This window comes from Thalassophryne amazonica, chromosome 10 (genome assembly GCF_902500255.1).
Source record: "Thalassophryne amazonica chromosome 10, fThaAma1.1, whole genome shotgun sequence".
Taxonomy (NCBI): domain Eukaryota; kingdom Metazoa; phylum Chordata; class Actinopteri; order Batrachoidiformes; family Batrachoididae; genus Thalassophryne; species Thalassophryne amazonica.
This window is the reverse complement of record NC_047112.1, coordinates 18,245,277-18,266,787: the sequence shown is the minus strand read 5'-3', so window position 1 is coordinate 18,266,787 and position 21,511 is coordinate 18,245,277. Positions and strand designations below refer to the sequence as shown.

Sequence of the window (21,511 nt, the reverse complement as noted above, 5' to 3'; positions counted from 1 at the left end):
TGGGTCTTCTGCGAAAGAGACGTTCTTCAGAATCCAGGCCTGTTTTTCACTGTGACTTTAAATAAATTTAAATTGAGAAGTCGGTTGACTTTGTACTTTGTAAAATAAGAACTGGGTGTAATCAACAATAGACAATTTAATTTCACCTTACCTGTACAGACAAGACAATAAGAACAGGTAAGTAAACTTCTGAACGGATCAGACGCCCCTGTTGCAACATTAGCACATTTAGCTGTTGGTAGCTTTTCCCGTTAGCTCCACTTATTGTACGATTAATGTCCACAACAAACTAAACCGTTAGGAGAACCACTGCACAGTCCCCAAATATATGATTTAATAAACTTCCAAAGATGGACTGTCTTGCTTTTTCGTCTTCTTTCGAGTTTATTGGAGGATTCCAACCCAACATGGTGCATTACCGCCACCTACTGCGGCGGAGGAGTTTGTGAACCAAGACTTTGTTTGAAAAGTGATGCATTTTTCATAAAAAAAAAAAGTTGATAAACAAAGTTGTTCTTAAACTGAGGTTCCACTGTAATAATGCAGTGATCTGCTCATTATGTATCCATTTTTACCATAGTCCTCTATAGCTTGATCTTTGGTTTAAAAAGTTAAACGTGTTCTGCTTTTACCAAGTGGATATCACATAGAAAAAACAAAACAAAATCCCACAAGTGTATATATTAAAGAATACTTAATGGCTACAATCACTATCAGAGCCATAATCAAAGACAAATGTAGAAAGATTTAGCTGGCTGTAGTAGCACTGCTAAAGAAACTGCAGAAACACTGCAGTGCTGATGGGAACACACCAAAATGATTATTGATTTCCAAATGAATGGATATTTGACATTATTTGTCATTTTGTCTGTATTATTTTCCATTGGCACAATTCAAAAAAATAAAATAAAATTTGGCCTGGCTAGGGTCAGGCCTGTACTCTTATAAGCAACACACTGTGATCGACCCTGTTGGAAGAGCTGAATAAGTTCATTTATTTACTCTTATTTACTCTGATTTATTTATTTATTTATTCAGCCTGGTTCCATCTTCAGGTTTTTTTTTTAGTTCATCTTTTCACTTGGGACAGGAAGAATTTTAATTGGTGCAGTATTGATTTAGAATGTAAACATCATCATGGTTACACAATAGAATTGCACAGGGGCAAGCTATTGTCTTTATTTTCAAACATTTTGGAAGTCATCTTTTCACTCAGGAACAAAAAATGAAAGTAATATTGACAATATTCAATTTGAACCCAAACACTGTCACCGGCTATGGAATGCAATGGCATGGAGCAAGCTGGAAACACTCTCTGGAAATCACTTCTTGTCACCACTGAACAGGTTAAAATATCATTAGAATTGTCCTGTAGCACAGAGGGGACCCCTGCGGAAGTGAACGTGTGCATGTTTACCTCACTAAATGGAAATAAACTGATTATATAGTGCTACGTATACCAATTATATAGTTAGCCGCTTACCTCAGCAAAGCTGTCCTCCGCTATGGCATTACAATTCAACTGCTGATGAGGGTCTTGATCTTAAAGAACAAGCCCCTCATAAGCAGACGTCCCAGTGCTTTTTCATATACGTAGCTGTAATGTAATGTGTTGTATTCTCTTGTGCATGCAGTCAACATCATGGAAACTTGTCTGTCTTGACTTTAAATGCATGTAGCCACCCCAACGCGTTTTATGTCACCTCAGATTTGTGTCGATACAAGCACCTCTACTTAAGATCGTTTGAGGAAAGCCAGGCAGCGATTACGCCAACAGCACTTTGCAATAAGTACATCAGCACAGGTCAACAGAGGCACGTGACATTGGGAATAAAAGAGCACTCTGTCTTTGTTTGTGTCCAGAGTCGACCGATGAAGACGTGGATAAGCTCCACTGTCTGAACCACAGCGGCTCCTCTGCGACCTATTCTGACTACTCCCCGTCACAGGGCTCCTCGGGCTCCTCCAACCCTCCTGCCAACGCACACCCACACACGCTCTCGCACACACACCCACACAATCCCGCCCTGCCGGCCCCCAGTAAAGACCAGGCCCCTCAGACGCACTGGACCAACAGGTATACACAGACCCGCGCAGGTACTGCTTTACACCGTCTCACCTCAACGACTCACGACTAACTGATCTACCATAGAGATGGTTAAAAACAAATAATAATAAAAGAATGAAAGACTAAAGCAGACTGCAACGTCATTTCCACTGTATTTTTGTCCCCCATCTTGTTGAGGGAATTAACAATTTTAGGGGTGTTTTTTTGGGGTGAAAATCAATTATTGTCAATTGACTCTAGTAGCCAGATTTAGCTAGCTTTAGATTTAGATGATTTTTGTATTTATACGAGGGCTGTCAATAAAGTATAGGTCCTTTTTATTTTTTTCAAAAACTATATGGATTTCATTCATATGTTTTTACGTCAGACATGCTTGAACCTTCGTGCGCATGCGTGAGTTTTTCCACGCCTGTCGGTGACATCATTCGCCTGTGAGCACTCCTTGTGGGAGGAGTCGTCCAGCCCCTCGTCGGAATTCCTTTGTCTGAGAAGTTGCTGAGAGACTGGCGCTTTGTTTGATCAAAATTTTTTCTAAACCTGTGAGACACATCGAAGTGGACACGGTTCGAAAACTAAGCTGGTTTCCGTGAAAATTTTAACGGCTGATGAGAGATTTTGAGGTGATACTGTCGCTTTAAGGACTTCCCACGGAGCGAGACGTCGCGCAGCGGTCCCAGGCACCGTCGTCAAGCCTGTTTCAAGCTGAAAACCTCCACATTCAGGCTCTATTGATCCAGGACGTCGTGAGAGAACAGAGAAGTTTCAGAAGAAGTCGGTTTCAGCATTTTTTCCGGATATTCCACTGTTAAAGGAGATTTTTTTAATGAAAGACGTGCGGACGGGTCCGCGTCGGAAACACCTCCGTGTTGATAACCATTTGTAAAATCCAGGCGGCTTTTGATGGCTTTCAGTGGAGTGAGTGTATGAGAAATTGTTTAACAGCTGGACATGTTCCAAATTGTCCTTAAGGCTTCCAACAGAGGTGTTTTTCCTGTGGCGGAGCATCGTGGCGGCTGCTCTCACGACGTCCTGGATCAATAGAGCCTGAAATGTGGAGGTTTTCTTCTTGAAACAGGCTGACGACGGCGCCTGAGAGCGCTGCATGACGTCTCGCACTGTGGGAAGTCCTTAAAGCGACAGTATCACCTCAAAATCTCTCATCAGCTGTTAAAATTTTCACCGAAAACCAGCTTAATTTTTCGAACCGTGTCCACTTTGATGTGTCTCACAGGTTTAGAAAAATTTTGATCAAACAAAGCGCCAGTCTCTCAGCAACTTCTCAGACAAAGGAATTCCGACGAGGGGCTGGACAACTCCTCCCACAAGGAGTGCTCACAGGCGAATGAGGTCACCGACAGGCGTGGAAAAACTCATGCATGCGCACGAGGGTTCAAGCATGTCTGACGTAAAAACATATGAATGAAATCCATATAGTTTTTGAAAAAAATAAAAAGGACCTATACTTTATTGACAGACCTCGTATATAAAGTTGTTTTTTTTTCAGTTTACGCTTTAGTTAGCTGATTCTGCTAGCTTTATGTTCTGATAGTGTCAGATTTAGCTGACTTTAGATTCAATTGGGTTTTTATTATATAATGTTTAGATTAGGTATACTTAATAGTTAGCTTATTTTATTAGCTTTATATTCTGATAGTGTCAGATTTAGCTGGCTTTTGATTCAATTGTTTTTTATATTATATAAAAGTTTTAGATTCAGTTTACTTAACAGCTTCTTTTATTAGCTTCATATTCTGATAGATTTTTGTACTTATATAATTTTTGATTTGGTTTACTTAAGTAGTTTATTCTGTTAACATTATATTCTGATACTGTCAGATTTAGCTGACTTGAGATTCAATTGTTTTTATATTTACTTATATAAGGTTTTAGATTTAGTTTACTTTACAATTAGCTTCATCTGTTAGCTTTATATTGCGCTAGTTTCAGATTTATCTGAATTTAGATTGAATTGATTTTTATGTTTACTTGTAGAAAGTTTTAGATTTGGTTTACTTTACAGTTGGTTTATTCTGTTATAATGGCCTTGCCTTACAATATAAAGCACCTTGGGGCAACTGTTTGTTGTGATTTGGCGCTATATAAAAAAATTGATTGATTGATTGATTGTTAGCTTTATATTGTGGTAATTTCAGATTTATCTGACTTTAGATTCAATTGATTTTTTTATACTTAGTTCTGTAAAGTTTAATGCTGCGTTTACACATAGGAATGTCATATTTGCGTCATTCTTGGCACATTCCTGACATTCTTAATGTGACTTAACACATCTGAATAGGTTTCTTAATAGTGCATGTTTGTGCGTGATATTCGTGTGTGTGTTTGTGGACTTAGAAAAAGCTTATGATAGGCTGCCAAGAGAAGAGCTGTAGTATTGTATGTGGAAGAGCTGTAGTATTGTATGTGGAAGTCTGGAGTGGCAGAGAAGTATGTTAGGGTTGTGCAGGACATGTACAAGTACAAGAATAGTGTGACAGCGGTGAGATGCGCATTTGGAATGACAGACTCATTCAAGTTGGAGGTGGGATTACACCAAGGATCAGCTCTGAGTCCTTCTTGTTGCAGTGGTGATGGACAGGGTTGGCGGATGAGATCAGACAAGAGTCCCCATGGACTATGATGTCTGCAGATGACATTGTGATCTGTAGTGAGAGTAGAGAGCAAGTTGAGTCTAGTCTGGAGAGGTGGAGATAGCTTGGAGAGAAGGGAATGAAAGTCAGTAGAAGCAAGACTGAGTACATATGTGTGTGAATGAGAGGGAGCCCAGTGGAATAGTGCAGTTACAAGGAGTAGAAGTGGTGAAAGTAGATGAGTTTAAATATTGTTTAACTATTATTATTATTATTTCAACTGTTCAAAGTAATGGAGAGTGTGGTAGAGAGCTGAAGAAGAGAGTGCAGGCAGGGTGGAGAAAGGTGGCAGGAGTGATTTGTGACCAAAGAATATCAGCAAGAGTAAAGAGGAAAGTTTACAAGACAGTAGTGAGACCAGCTATGTCATACGGCTTAGAGACAGTGGCACTAACAAAAAGACAGGAGGCGGAGCTGGAGGTGGCAGAGCTGAAGATGTTGAGATTCTCTTTGGGAGTGATGAGAATGGACAAGAATATGAATGAACATATCAAAGGGACAGCTCAGGTGGGACGGTTTGGAGACAAAGTCAGAGAGGCGAGATTGAGATGGTTTGGACATGTGCAGAGGAGGGACCCAGGGTATATAGGGAGAAGGATGCTGAGGATGGAGCCACCAGGCAGGAGGAGAAGAGGGAGGCCAAAGAGGAGGTTTATGGATGTGCTGAGGGAAGACATGCAGGTGGTTGGTGTGACAGAGGAAGATACAGAGGACAGGGTGATTGATATGCTGTGGCGACCCCTAACAGGAACAGCCAAAAGACAAAGAAGAAGAAGAAGGTGCGTGATATTCGTGATTTTCGTGGAGCACGTTTTTGGCTGTCAAAAAATCTTTCACGAATGTCACGCACCACCCTCATTTCGCCTCATGTTGTGGAGGTCGCAACTGAGCGTGTTGATCCATCTTGATTAGTGGTGATCCTTAATAGAGCATGACAGTGTTCTTCTCTGACATGTGCACAATTAAACCCTGCTGCACCGCATTCAGTTTCATTACTGCGGCATGCTGAAGAAGGACAGTGACACCAAGTCAGCTAAAAGTCTCATTCTAGTGCTACTCAGCGCGCTCCTGCAAGTGTTCCACCTGCTGCATGTGCCTGATGTTTGCAAAAACGAGCGAGACGAGAGTCGTGTGGAGCCACACATCTGGCTCTGTCTCCTCCTCTGCGCCACTCTATAGCACAGAGCCCAACTAAGCATGCAGTCACAAAGTTCTTCTGCTGTGGATTAATCTGTGTTTTGAGGAGCAAACTGGAGCAATCTAAGTTGTTCAGCAGCTGATGGTTGGATGAATTTGGGGGTGTGTGTGGAGACAATTCGCCTCATTCACAACGTGACAGAACTTTACGATACGTTGTTATGCGCAATAGCGTGCAACAACACGGAACATTATTCTTGATCGAGCATAATGGTTCCTGATAATTCACCAGCAACACGTAATTCACCAGTAATCGTAAAGTGTGGTAACAGGTTGCAGCAGTTCCTGAGGACACCTGACCCCTCTGCCCCGAATCATCACATTCGTGATCAGCGGCCAAGAATGTATACTTCGTGGCATTTGTGATTTGCTGTTATGTGTAAACCCAGCTTAAGATTCGACTTACTTTACAGTTACCTTATTATATTAGCTGATAGTTTCAGATATATCTGACTTTAGATTCAATTGTTTTTTAATACTTAGTTATATAAAGTTATATGTTCGACTTACTTTAAAGTTATCTTATTATGTTAGCTTTATAGTTTGATAGTGTCAGATTTAGCTAACTTTAAAGATTCAGTTGATTGTTATACTTAGTTATATAAAGTTTTAGATTCAGCTTACATTTAGCTTATTTTGTTAGCTTTACATTCTGGTAGTATAAGATTTATCTGGCTTTAGATTCAGTTAATTGTTATATTTAGTTACAGTATATAAAGTTTTAGATTTTGTTTACTCTTCAATTATCTTATTCAATTAGCTTCTTAGTCAGTTTATATTGAATTAATTTTATGTTCAGTTACTTTTAAATTCAGGTCATTTTCAGTTATTCTCATAGTTAACACACTGTGGAGCAATGGTTAGAGCTTTTGGTTCCATCAAAAGCCTCTGTGTGGTGAAAACCTATTTTTAAACAGTGAGAACACCTGTTTCCATTTGTTCTGACATATTACACTGGCAAATGAAACCCAAATTGTGATCTCAGCACAAACGTCTAATTTCATTGTCAAGTGTGGATTCAAATTAGATCTAGCCCTGGGAAGATCCAATGAATTTTAATTAGATGCACAGACTCATAGTCACTTTCACCTCTGTCCTTCACTCTATCCCTCTTTCCAACTATCTCTCATCCCTCCTTCTCTCGACTACACCATCACTCCATTGGATCTGTTATTTCTCATTTGTCTCTCCCTCGTCTATCCTGCCATCCTCTACTCTCCATTCTTCCCTCCATCTTTCAGTGTGTTTCTCACCTCTCCAGTCCTACAGTTAAGGTCAGAGAGATGCGTTAAAATACTGCATCTCCCTCACTGCTATGTGGACTTTTTCTTTTCTACAGATGTGTGAAACGGTATCATCCTTGTAACAATGCAGCTGCCATTTCACTGCACTAATGTTAAATTACAGATGACAGCGATCAGAAAAACACCCAGCTGGTTTGTGCTGTCTGTTTCAGACTGATGTTAGGGCCCTTTCATACAAAGCACGAATAAGTACGAATCGGGGAATCGCAGCAAAACAGCCCGAATGAGCAAACCACGAAAACATTGAACCGACGTCGGGAGGGACACATGGTCAGGGAGGCGTAAAAGATCCCACTGTGACGGTTTCGTGCATGCGCGTGCACCAACACAGTGCAAGCACCTGGAACGTGTTGCACCACATCGCGCCACTGCTGTGGAGACTGATTGTCAACCGTGACAATCGTCTGTGTGCTTGCTGTCATCATGTGGAAATACATAAAGCGTATATCACTTTTGTGATGGGCACATGCACATTGTCAGGTGAAAACAGTGAAACGGACCATCACATCATGTGAACACGTAGCAGGTGATCTGAATGTCACGTCACCCACATGAGCTATGTTCCACATGACGCTGTGTCTGTCCTGCAGGGTGTCGCTCAAAAGACACGTGTGTTGGGCCGGGCTGGTCAGTCCCCATCTGTACACACATATTAACATTTCATGCAAGTGCCCCATCACCTGCCTGACCATGTGTCCCTCCTGATGCCGGCTCGATGTTTTTGTGGTTCGCTCATTCGGGCTGTTTCGCTGCGATTCGCCCTGATTTGTTCTTATTTGTACTATGTGTGACGGGGCCCTTAGAGGTGGCTCTGATTATTCACGAATGGCATGCAGTTCCTCCTCATGCGCTAGTCGGCTTCAATCGTGCTATGCGTGAAGGGGCCTTAATGTTGCTCTAACAATGAGAAAAACACTTTTCTCTCTCCTTCTTCTTCCTGTGCATCTCCACTTGAGAGGAGCCACTGCAGATTCAACACACCGTCTAGCATTAAAGTTGTTATTTCAAGGACCCTGGGGTGCAGTACAGATCACAATTTGTCCTCTTCTTGATGTACTTGTGAAAAGAGGTATTTGCAAATTGAAAACTACAAAGAGGTTCAAAACACAGATCTCTTTAACTAAACCTCGAGTCATTTATTGCACGAAATGTCACTGAGAAAATTATAAAATGAGAGAGAGATTACAGTTCACATTAGCAATTTTTGCAGTAAAAATTGTGTTTTGTTTTGTTTTTTTGTAGACTGGCTCAGTCCTTCCCCAAACCCATTGACTCTAAGCCCCTTCTATCTCAAAGAGAAACCCCTCCATCAGGAACCCTGCAGCAGCGCGGGGATCGACGCCCACTCAGTGAGCCTTTCGACTGGGCTGAAGCTCCTCACTATGACAACACGGGTTTTGATGCAGAGGAATCTCCTCTGGACCCCCCATCATCAAACGCAAATGAGGGAAACCCTACGCTTGGCTCCAAACCCCGCAGCCAGTCCACACATGGGCGCCGTCCCCTCCTCCGACAGGAGCGGATTGTTGGAGTCCCTTTGGAGCTGGACACTCAGACACTCCCCTTCCATGGTAACCAGCGTTCTACCCCTGACAATGACAACCAAGCCTCCGGTTCACATGCTTCCCAAAATCCTTGGCAGAACTGGACCCGGACCCCCAGCCCACTTGAAGACAGAACTGCCTTTCCCTCCAAGCTGGACCTGACACCTGCCTCTAGTCCCAACCCTGACCGCAAGGATATAGACAGAAGGTAAATGATGACACCTGAAGCATATTACCAGTCCATCAGATAGCCGTGACATATGTTTGCAGGCTTCCAACAAAACCCTGCAACTGCAGCATCAATACAGTCTTCTGTGGTTAAAAGTAGCCATTCCTTGTTTGGTCTGTATAATCTAATTATGTAGATCTTCCACCCAGCTGTTGATGGGTACCTGCCTTGGCTGGGGAAGTAACTTGAATTGCACTGGCATCCCTTCCAGGGCAGAGTCGTGAACTCTCATGCATTTCACCCACAAAGAACCTCAGGGCCTGTACAGGACTTATCTCTATTATATCACTGCACCATTCCTGCTTATTTGCAGGGCTTTTGATTTGAGTTGATCTCATTCTTCTGGCTATAGTTAAAATATGAGCATTGTTCAGCCTTAATGGAGGTTGCAGTTTAGAACTGCTCCAGTATTAAGAATATTTCAAAGGTTTTCTAACTTGTCTAACTTTATTGGTTTGCTACAAGAACGGAACAAGTGGCAGGGCCTTTGCCTGGCAGCTGGACGTACCACAACAACCAGAACGACCAGAATAGGAAGGATCAGAGAAATGTCAGCGGGGGCAACAAGGTAACCGTGGTGATGAGTAAAAGCTCGGACCGCCTGTCCCCCATGATAAAGGAGACGAGATCCAAGTTCAAGAAGTCACAGAGCATCGATGAGATTGACATAGGCTCCTACAAGGTCTACAGGTAGGTTTAATGCTAGTAACAGTGTTGTTGATCTCAGTGTTGTTGAGATAATTTCTGCAAGATTTTTTTTCAAGATTCCAAAAGGGTATAATTTGGACTGACTGCTGAATGGCATGGAGTTATGGGGTAAAAAGAGTAAAAAAAAAAAAAAATAGTTGCGAAGGTCAGTTTCAGTTGATGCAGGGGTAAACGATGCATGAGTTTAACGATCGTCCCTTCAGTTAAAATTTGACAGAATTGTACCATCCCTAGAATTTGAACCAAGCTAATACAAACTAGCATTTAAGGTGGACCCTGCCTTCAATATCTATTCATTCAATTTCAAAAGGATTGGCCAATGAGCAACACACAAGCATGAACAAATCACTGAATTGGACACATTGTACAGTCTACCAACAATGAAAGTTATGAATACATATTGAAGAAATTTCGAGCCAAAATCAATCATGTGACACCCAGCATAGTTTTAGTATTGCATTGGAAGTATTGCTGAGTATCTGTTACACGTTTTAAAGTTTTTAATAATTATTGTTTATTGTCATTTTCTGCTACAGCAAATATTTAATCTGACGTCAGATTGGTGCAGATTGGACAGATGCTCAACAGGAACAGAAATGTCATATCAAAAGGAATCTTTTATTGGTTTTATTAAAAAATATTTATATTTGTCTTTAAAAAAGAAAAGTACCAATGGCAAGAGTTTTTATGCCCCTTTCCTGCAGTATTGTTTCTTTTTGTTGTTTCATTCTGCAGTATTCCAGTGGATAGTTACAGTTCATCCATTGAGCAACAAACAAGTTTGGATCGTCCAGAACTGCCAGGTTCTATGGAGCAGACAAGCATGGCTCGTTCTCAGTCTGCCCCCATGCTGGACGACGAGCTGGGTTTCCCAGGACATACAAACAGCAACCAGAACCAGTCAGGACAGAACCAAAAACCAGCCATACCACAGAAGGCCTATCACTTTGATCAAAACTACAACCCACAGGTTAGTGGCCATCTAGTCTTTCTTAATGGAGGGACTACTAACAAGTGCATAGATGATCTCACTTACAGATCAATATCTCAGTCACAAACATCTAATAGCAATCAGATTTTTCCAGGTAATAGGTTTAATTTTTCCTTGAAAAGATGAACAATAAAAAAATAAGTTGCAAATGTTTTATGTCATAGTTTACAAAGTCTTTTTGGTAACTATTCCAACCATTCAGGTGACCATCGACCGCCGGGTCCCTCCCCCCTTCCCAACACACCAGATTATGTCAACCACTCAGTGAAAGCCTTGGAGTACATCAGTCAGCCTGGGAAAACGTTACCCAAGGAGTTAGTGAGCCCTCGATATCGTGCTTACCCTCCACTGGAGATGTTTTCCTTCCCCCAAATCCCAATCAACCAAGATGGTATGCCCACCCAGTCACAGCAGCCAATCCCAGCACAGCGTTCCAGACCAGGGTTTTTGAGGAGAGCAGATTCATTGGTAAGCTCTACAGAGCTGGCTTTGTTCCGCAGAGTCCATGAAGCCCAGCAGGAGGCACTGCAAGAAAATCATTACAGGCAACAGGTAACTATGCAGAACTGTGCATGTGCATATGAGCATGCTTGTCCTGCATATTTTTAGCAATGCTATTAAATAACCATGACAAGCCTGCAGTCTTGTATATTCATCATCAGTCACAATAATATGGTACGTTCACGATAATCCTAAGAAGAGCAGTATGAATGCCATTTGAATTTCATGATCACTATGACCAGTAGCATTTCTGTCACCTCGCCTCAGGTGGACCCTCCTCATTATGGTCGGGCTCTTGCCTACAACTCTCCCATGGAGCATTCGGCTCTTGCCAATATGGCCGACAGCAATCAGAACCAGTTGATGCACAACAAAAGAAATGGCCGCTATGATGATGACTACCCCACCTACCAGGAGCAGAAGAAGCCCATGATTGGTTATCCAACAAAGAGCCTGACTCAACGCCGCCCCCTGTCTGCCAGGAGCTATAGTACTGAGACATATGGAGCGTCTCAGGTAAACTGCATTTCTGCACATTTCCTCATATATATAAGAACAGGTTTGGGCGGTCAGAGGCACTGTCTGTAGAGGGACGTGTAGAGTAAGGACCACCCATTGTTCCTTTGTTCCCACACAAAGCATGGAATAAAAAGGTGGATAAAAAAAATAATTATTATATGTTCAATTTGCTTTGAAGATTGACATTTTTTCACCCCTACTCACAAGTGACACACTGTTCTGAGGGATTATAAATACACTCATTGGGAGGAGTCGTGCAAAATTACAAAACTTGATGGTTGCTGCTTGACACAGGAATTAAAAATGCACAAACTTACTGTCATCAGAGATCCCATTTTTTAATGATTTTACCAAAAGTGACACTGTATTTGAAAACTTGCAGATATACTTGCCTTCCAATTATAGAGTCAGAAATGGAAAAAGCTGGAAATCACCGATTCACATGAATTTTTTTATCTCATGTGTTAGGAAACAATAAATACGTAACCAGTATTTGCTGCCTTTGTTCTTATAGTTGTTCAAAATAATAGCATTATGTTTTAAAAGGTGAGTAAAGCTCAAAAACTTTAATATAGATTTTATTTCCATACACTCATATGCATTGGTAACACTGCACATTCTATTCCAAATCAAAACATGACTGTTAAAAAAAAAAAGCAGTGTCTGCAATTTCCTTTCTGTGACCCTTATTACACCCTTACAGGTGACCCTTATTTAAGGCCGAAGGCAGCAAATGTTGTACACGCTGGTTGTCCTGCATTTCTCAGTGAAAATCAGTAAAATGGGTCATTCCACACATTGTTCAGAAGAATAGCATACTTTGATTAAAAAATTGATTGGAGAGGAGAAAACGTACAAAGAAGTGCTGAAAATGATAGTCCGCTCAGCTAAAATGGCCTCAAATGCTTTAAAATGCCAACCAAAACCAGAAAGACATGGAAGAAAATAGAAAGCCACCATTCAAATGGATCGAAGAATAGCCAGAATGGCAAAGACTCAGCCAGTGATCAGCTCCAGGATGATCAAAGAAGGTCTAAAGTTACCTGTGGGTACTGCAACAATTAAAAGATGCCTACGTGAAGCCAAGCTGTGGGCAAGAAACCCCCACAATGTCCCATTGTTGAAAAAATGACATGTTGAACTTTACTCACTTTTTTAACATTATTATTTTGAACACAACTGTACATTGCATCAATTTCAACATCACTGCACTGCAACCATTTTCCATATCAGCACAAAATTCCACTTGTTTATTTGCATTGTGATATGTATTCTTTCTAATCCGCTTTGGCATATTCGTTTTTGAGAGTCTCAGTAAACCACAATCCATGCTGAGATCCCGACCAACAACAAAATTAAAAGAACTCTTTGTGTATTTGATTTCTTTCAAACAACATTTGGTCAGGTCAGGTCTGGCAGCATGTTGTGGTGCTGTTCATGACCATATCCACCATACCACAGAGCCACTTTGGGTCCTGGATGACAATTACCTAGGCAAGAAACCAGTCTATCCCCATCTTTTGAAAGTAGCCATCTACGTATCTGCTCCAGCCAGATGTAGCATGGTCCTCCTCTTGGTCATCTCAGGCTACCGGGGTCCTCAATACTGAGTCACCTGCATGGTGGATCTTGCACAGAGAAATGTTCCAGATGGCCAAAATGTTGTAGCTGATACTCCCTCACCATGCAACCAATGTTCCTCCTCTGAGACTCCCCAAGTAACCATTCATTTTACGAAGTAATTCCAGTGGTACCTGAGGATCCACTGAAGAGACCCAATACCAAAGACATCAAGGCATCACTTTAGGTCACTATTAGAGTCCAAGTCTCATAAACATACAATAAGACAGGAAGCACCAGGACCTTAAAGACTTGGACCTCCATACGTCTACACAGATATCAGCTTTGCCAAACACCTCTGTCTAATAGTCTCATGACTCCATATAGTATTCCCATGAATGGATGTCATTGCTGAGATAACTGAAAGTGTCTACACATTCGACACTTTCACTGCATACAGATATACTTCTGATGGCCGGGATGTTAGCCATGATGTTAGTCTTGATCCAAGACCATCGTAAACCCAGACAGTCCAATTCCTCAACTGGCCTGCTGGGTTCTTCTTTCTCTGAAAGGAGCAAAATTTGTTGAGAACGTTTGTTGAGAATTGTCAACTGACAGACAAAACCTGGCAGCCACATAAGCTCTACTGACATCATGAAATATCTTACTGATTACTATTAGGTCCAACTTGTTTTTTGGTTAAAAATATTAAGTATGTCTCTTTCATCAGGCCCGTCCAGTGTCCGCTCGTCCCACCATGGCTGCTTTGCTGGAGAAGATGCCCCCTGACTACACGCTGGCAACTTGCCCTGAGAAATCACCAGATGACACCATCAAAGTCAGGCCCATTGTACAGCAGAAACCTGAAGACATCACCTCCAAGATGCCTGCGGACTGGAGGCAGCAGCTGCTCCGGCACATAGAGGCCAAACGGCTGGACAGGGTATGTCTGTGTAATGCACACACGCATGCACACACAAACACATACATGCACACAGCGTTCCAAAGCTCTCCATGTCCCGTGTCTGTGTCGCAAGGTTGACCAGATTTTTGTCTGGCTGCATGTGTGTCCACTCCACACTGTCACTCTGCAACACTCCCTCCTCTGTGGATATGTGCTGACAGAACCACATGTCCTGAAATGCAATGCAACAGTATCTGCATTGTGATACGTAAACTGAGGTGACAATTGTAGGTGATTATAATGCTTCTTGAAAAATTATTTTCAACATAATCTTAAACCCAGGTTACACATAGACGGTTTTGTCGGCGGGTAGTACGTAGACCAAAGTTCGTGGTAGTTCTGGCTGTTTTCGCGGTGGAAAGGGGCGGAACATTTCGCCGGCGTTTTGAGCGCCGTACTAGCCGCAAATACGCAGATAAAACGCCACTAAATCCGCCGAATAAAGCGAAGTTTTGACGCCGTAGCATCCGGCACACGTCAGGCAGCGGGGGTTAATACCCAGTTCTATCCTTTACAGTCGCAGGTTTAGATTCCTGCTATTTCGAGATCTGGTGATGATTCAGACTCAAACCTTGTAGCAAGGCTGCACTGTGGTGCTTCATCATTTCAGATCGGATGTTTTTTTGCACCTTTCCAGTAATAAAATAGAGTATGGATCAATACTTTTCCAGAACACCAACGATTTTTTACAATGTTTACGTGCTAATCGAGGAGATGTGACAAAAACGCAAACTATTGATTTATTCAGATTTACTGTTTGCGCTTATTTTCTCATACTTCACATCTGTTTTTACAGTAAGTGACATCAGAAAATCAAGATGGCATCAGCTGATTAAACAGGCAGCTAGTTAACAGTATGCTGCCATCATTGACTAATTAAAAAAAAAAATCAAATCTACAATGATATATGATATATGTATGACAAATGGGCTTGTCAGTTAAGCTTCTGTGGAACTATGCTGTGATGCTCCCTTCTGTCAGTTTGCATGCAGATGGGTGCCTTAAAACAGTGGAAAACATACCAATGCTAGATGTAATATGACCTGACAAAAAAACAGTGGCAGTGTTAAATAAATGTTAAACTACAGCAAATTGTTCTCTTGTTTCATTCTTATTAATTCATTGTATAGTATCACAAAAAGAAAAGAACAACTTAAGGTGCCTTGACACTTGCACAAATTTGATTCCCATCACGACATCTTGAGTCGCGTGCCAGTGCGGCAGTGTTGTAAACTGCACATGAACTGTGCGTGCCAGTGCGTAAAGAAAATTTTGAAATGTTCCAAACTTCTGGCATGCATTAATTTCGTGAACGTTGCACAACCTATTCGAAAACACTGTGAGTCAATGCGTTTCACTGCGCGCAGGACATCTGAACAATTATGACGAGCTGTTACATCTGTAATAAACATAATTTTACAAATACATTATCTAACTCATAAGAATGCATCACCGGCTATGAAATGATTATTTTATAGCGCGGCGTCCAGCAGCACAACGCGGGTTGCATTGGCATGCTGAATCGCGCTGCAGTGCGGGGATCAAGCTCGTGCAACGGTCAAGGTGCCTTTACCATTGCATATCAGGCACCACCAATATAGGACACATCGAAAAACCAATATCGGTTGACCACTAGTATTTTGGCTTCACTTTTTCATAATGGGAGTGAATGACCATGTGACATCCATTTTTCTCTTAAGGCCAGTTATGCTTAACACAAAATACAAGACGTGAAAAGATTCTGCTCATACGAAGCACCAGACAGAACTACAAGAAACAGGAGGCAAATCACTTGATGAATGTTTTAGCCAAGACTGAAGTTATTCACCAGTTGTTGCTTGTTTGACACGATGTTCTCTGTGTGTATTGACTGATCACTCGCTAACATTTCTCTGTGCTTTCAGCAACTTTGCACTGTTGATGTTGTTGTTGTTTTTATTGGTGTTGTTTGTTTGTTTGTGGAGCTCACAGTGTGTTGTCACCATGCTGCAGCCTGCTGTAGGCTCTGCCCCTCCCCCTACATTCACCCATGTCACGTGATGTTGTCTTCTCCAATCAGAGTGGTGTCCTAAAGCACAACACGCTTACGCTGGGCATGCTCTGTCAGGGTCACAGCCAGGGGCGCAGCAGCACTTTGAACTTTAACCTATACAATAACACTAAGCATGAGCCCCCTACTGGCCGCTGGCTGCCACTACCTCCTCCTCCATCTGCTAATGCTGTGAGTATCCCACCGAGAACAATCAACCCCTGGTCTTATTACTGCACACACAGGTACAGGAATTCTGCAAGATAGCTGCAGCTGCACAATAACACCTTATATGAGATATAAATTAATTGTGTGATGTCATTTTTTTTAATTGTTCAATTCTAACAAACCTTTTCGTCCATGTCCTTTTCGTCCATGTCCAGACAGCCAACCAGGCTGTCTGTACAACTTAAAGTGCCCAAACATCACTTACATCAATCAATCCAGCCTCAGTATACTAAGATCTCCATAAGTCATACATAAATATATGATGGCCATCCCAGATTGGGAGCTGTAGCCAATAGGGGTCAATGAAAGATTGCACAGGGGTCAAAATATAAAAATGTCATTTTGTAAAGTACACCACATTATACGAGGTCTGTCCAAAAAGTATCAGACCTTTTTATTTTTTTCAAAAACATTATGGATTTGAATCACGTGTGCTTGCATGAGCCAACCTTGAACCTTCGTGCGCATGCGTGATTTTTTTTCACGCCTGTCGGTTGCGTCATTCGCCTGTGAGTAGGCTTTGAGTGAGCACTGGTCCTCCCCCCTCGTTGGATTTTCATTGCGAGGAAAATGTCTGAACGATTGGAGCAGCGCTGAATCAAATTTTTCCAGAAACTGTGAGAGACAGCCAGGTGGAAACCATTCGGAAGATTCAGACGGCTTTCAGTGGCTTTTCAGTCGAGTGAGTATCCGAGGAATTGTGTAAGAGCTGGACATGTCACAACATGTCCTGTGAGACTTCCAACTTCCGCATGTCTTTCATTACAAAATCTCCTGTAACAGTGGAATGTGCCGAAAAAGTGCTGATGTCCACCTCTTCTGCAATTTCTCTGGTAGTCATACGACGTCCCGGATCAACACAGGGTTCACTTTGGAAATGATTTGATCGTTTCAGCCTGTCGATGGCCGCTCGGAGCGCGGCGCACCCTCCGCCATTGTGCGCCGTCTTTAAACCGGTTGTAACACTCGTTAATCTGTGTGATCCCCATAGGATCGTCACCGAAAGCCGTCTGAATCTTCCGAATGGTTTCCACCTGGCTGTCTCTCATAGTTTCTGGAAAAATTTGATGCAGCAAAGCTCCAAATCGTTCAGACATTTTCCTCGCAATGAAAATCCAACGAGGGGGGAGGACCAGTGCTCACACAAAGCCTGCTCACAGGCGAATGATGCAACTGACGGGCGTGAAAAAAATCACGCATGCGCATGAAGGTTCAAGGTTGGCTCATGCAAGCACACATGATTCAAATCCATATGGTTTTGAAAAAAATAAAAAGGTCTGATACTTTTTGGACAGAACTCATATGTCTGATCATAAAGATTCCACCAAGGTGTAGTTTGGACTATCTATGACTTAATGTTATAGAATTATGAGGTAAAAACATCCCTAAATCATAACAAAGATCATTTTCCGTGTATAAGGATCAAAAATGAAAGTTGCTCTGATTTGTGTCAAAAATGGATGCAAATAATTGGTTGAGCTAATAGGGTTCTAAAAAGGAATAATTTGCACCATCTGTCATGCTTAGTTATCACTTTACGGGTAACATATGTCATAGAATCCAGTGAACATCGACCTTGTTTGACCTTTATTTTGGAGACCAAACATTCATTCAACACGGTCAAAACTATGCAGTTTATTAATCCTATTTGCTCAACTAGTAATTTGCATAATTTTTGTTTCCAAAATTGGAGCAACTTTAACTGTTGACCACCATAAAACTGAATTCTAATCCAGTTACTGTATATTTTTTTCCACAAATGTGATTGGTTAATCATGTGAGACTGTATAATATCGGGTGTAAGGTCGCAAAATAAGCAACCGTTGGTAATACATTTCATGTATTACTCTGCGCCCTGACCGCACGCGCTGCTACACAGATGTCAGTAATGGTGGTGTCAGCTCAGAGCGAGAGAAAGTCGTGTAGTGAGAGAAAGTCACGTAGCGATGACGATGCTGAAATGGGTGATTTTAAGTTACCATGCGAAGTAGTGATGTGGGTTTGATGGATTTTCACATTTGATGGATTACTCTGCGTCCTGATCGCTGTTGGAGCAACGCTGCCTCGACGGTAAGCTAACACGTCACCGGTAAAGCTCAATTTGCGACCGTATAACAAGCATGAACATCCACAAATCATCAGACACAACACGGTTATTCTCTAAATCAACCTTTTGTCACCATTTTTGCTGTTTTTACCCCATAACTCCAGAACATTCAGTCATAGATAGTCTTTTTGGAATTCCTCTGATCAGACAAATAATGTCAGATAGTTTTAAATATATTGGGAGTATTTTTAAATGTTGGCCCTGACATGGCTGCAGCTGCCACCCTGGGATGTTATACTTTTTTTGTATGCTGGATTGTACGTGTTGTTTTAGTTCCTTTACGTGGTACAGATAAAGTAAAAATTAGCTTTGGGCTCATGGACAATCTTGGTGAATTCAAACCTGCAAGATTTCCCTCTGAAAATTAATCCTCAATTAATTTGTATATTTATACCCAGTGTGTATGTATAATTTGATCTAACCACCTCTCTCTCTCTCTCTCTCTCTCGCTCTGTCACTCACATACACAGACACACACATACACACACACATAGTCCTTGTATTGTGATGAACATGTGGTGCTTCAATACTTTAACCATTAAGTTCACATTTATATGATGTGATATGACAACTGCTTATTTAAAAATTTTCTTAAATTTTTTTCTCTCTGTCAAAACCATTTTCACCAAATGTCTTGTTTTTCCTTTTGAGAACCATTATGAACACTTTAAGTGTAATCCTCAATTAATTTGTATATTTGTACCTACTGTGCATGTATATTTTTATAATAATCCAAATAAACACGATCAAACAGTACATTTTAAAAATGGCCATGAGATGAGAATTTATACATTATATATATATATATATATATATATATATATATATATATATATATATATATATATATATATATATATATATATATATATATATATAAGTTTTCAAAACTGACAACATTTAGTTTCTACTGAAATCCAAGTATTTTAATGTAGGTTTATTTTTGTAATGTCGTAAAATTACAGCTCATTTTAATGAAGAGAACATATTTATCTGGGTAGAGAAGTTTGACTCTTCATCTGGACTGGGTTGCTTGACGCGAGGACCACCTGGACAACTGAGAGCCTTCACAGAAATATTTATCTGGGTGAAATTCCATGGTGAATATTGTCTTTTCCTTGTAACACCTTGTGCAGATGAACTGCAGGAGGAAGCGCGTGTGCTCATGCTGGATGTGCATTTTCGGGACTTGCATGCTAACATCTACAACATGTCTTGTAAATCACGTTAGACATGTTATCTGTTTTCAAAAACTGTGTTTTTAGAAGTGTTTATTTCTTACTAAATTTTACAAAATATATGAGAAACCTATTAGGTTTGTGTAGAAATAAACTCTTTCTGAGCATTTTTCCACCATCTTGGTTTATTTTATTCAAGTAAACAGCCAGCTGACGTCATGCTGCCTTTCTTTCCTCAAATTGGCAGTCGCTCTGTCCTTCCCAGGATCCTCGTGCATATCAGGGGAAGCCTCCACATGATTTATGATTTCTCAGCCAGATGTATGTCATGACATCTGATCACTTGAATTTCTCCCTTTCGGGGTTAAAAATTCTAAATTGTTTCCAGACAGAGTGAATTTTGATCATATTTTTCTGTTTAAGGTGCAGCTCCATCCAGAGATGGGAGTTGTATTTGTGTTGGCGACCCTCCTGTCCTGTGTGCCAATAGCATTTCTTGTATATTCATCCATGAATTGTTCTGTAATTTGTGTTTGTAGCATGGCCCAAGCAGAGGGTCACCCCTTTGAGTCTGGTCTGCTTGAGGTTTCTTCCTCAGAGGGAGTTTTTCCTTACCTCTGTTGCTCTGGGGGTTGGTAAGGTTAGACCTTACCTGTGTGAAGAGCTTTGAGGCAACTCTGTTGTGATTTTGCGCTATATAAATGAAAATAAATTGAAATTGAAAATATTGGTAATGTCATATTATGAATCCCTTATTTAAATGCTAAGGAATAAAATTATAGTGAAAACAAAGAAAATTCCTTTTATGACTTGCATCTTAGGGCCCTGTCCCACTGGCATTTAGGAGGATTTGTGCATGAAATGAGGAGACAAAAGCTGAGCGTCCGCAACAAAGGTGGGCGGAAATGACAAAGGTCCCGGGGTGGATCAGCGAATACATGAGGAAGAAAAGCGGATATAACAGGGAACAGAAGCGATGGCGACCGCGGAGGCGCCCTCATGAGGGGCACAGCGGCCGTGATGCACTCGCTTCATCCGTGCCCACTCTGTCTGCATGCGCAACATACCATTTGCGACCGTGATGTGGCCGTGCTGGGCATGCGTCATATCCGTTTTGCATGCTGTCCCGGTCCGCCGCCAAGCCGCGCCAACCCGTCGGTTGCGGATATCAGCGGATGACAGGGGATATGCGGCGCGTTGGTTGTGTATGTCCTGCGTATGTCTTCAGTATGTGTTCAGGCAGTGATGCGGATCTCATCCGCAGCAGGATTTTTGAGCCGCTCAAAAATCCTGGCTGCGGACATGCGTGCCTCTACGGATGATCACGGACGTGTTCGGATGGCGGCCGACTCATACGGGAATGTTACACGGTTATTGCGGTTGTTTGGCGGATGTGGTCCACTTTTGTGCGCATTCCATCCGCAAATCCTCCTAAACGCCAGTGGGACAGGGCCCTTAATAAACCCAAAGGCCGCACAGCTTTAATATTTACCGACATCAGGTGGGCAAAGGCTGGCACGTGAAGCATGTTATGAAGGAGTTTATGCTCAGGAGTCGTGTCTGTGTGTGTCTCTTTCTCTTTTTCAGACCCCTTCTCAGCAGGCTGCCATGCTGGATAATGACCAGGAGGTGGGGTCAGGGAGCAGTCAGTGGGCTCCTTACTCACTTGGGAGGAGGGACGTCCCACCTGACAACCTCATTAAAAAGGTGAGACCTGTTGTGGGTAAGACCCA

At 41.8% G+C, this 21,511-nt stretch overlaps 1 protein-coding gene across 1 annotated transcript in view; it reads left to right on the top strand.

The window, feature by feature from the left end:
• Positions 1 to 21,511, top strand: part of lrrc7 (leucine rich repeat containing 7) — a 224,011-nt gene that overhangs the window by 176,808 nt on the left and 25,692 nt on the right. Inside the window, 10 exon segments of the mRNA XM_034179499.1 lie at positions 1,864 to 2,077; positions 8,460 to 8,969; positions 9,456 to 9,680; positions 10,434 to 10,668; positions 10,892 to 10,919; positions 10,922 to 11,241; positions 11,458 to 11,706; positions 14,003 to 14,215; positions 16,296 to 16,457; positions 21,366 to 21,485. Of these exon segments, the coding sequence (XP_034035390.1) occupies positions 1,864 to 2,077; positions 8,460 to 8,969; positions 9,456 to 9,680; positions 10,434 to 10,668; positions 10,892 to 10,919; positions 10,922 to 11,241; positions 11,458 to 11,706; positions 14,003 to 14,215; positions 16,296 to 16,457; positions 21,366 to 21,485 (2,276 nt within the window).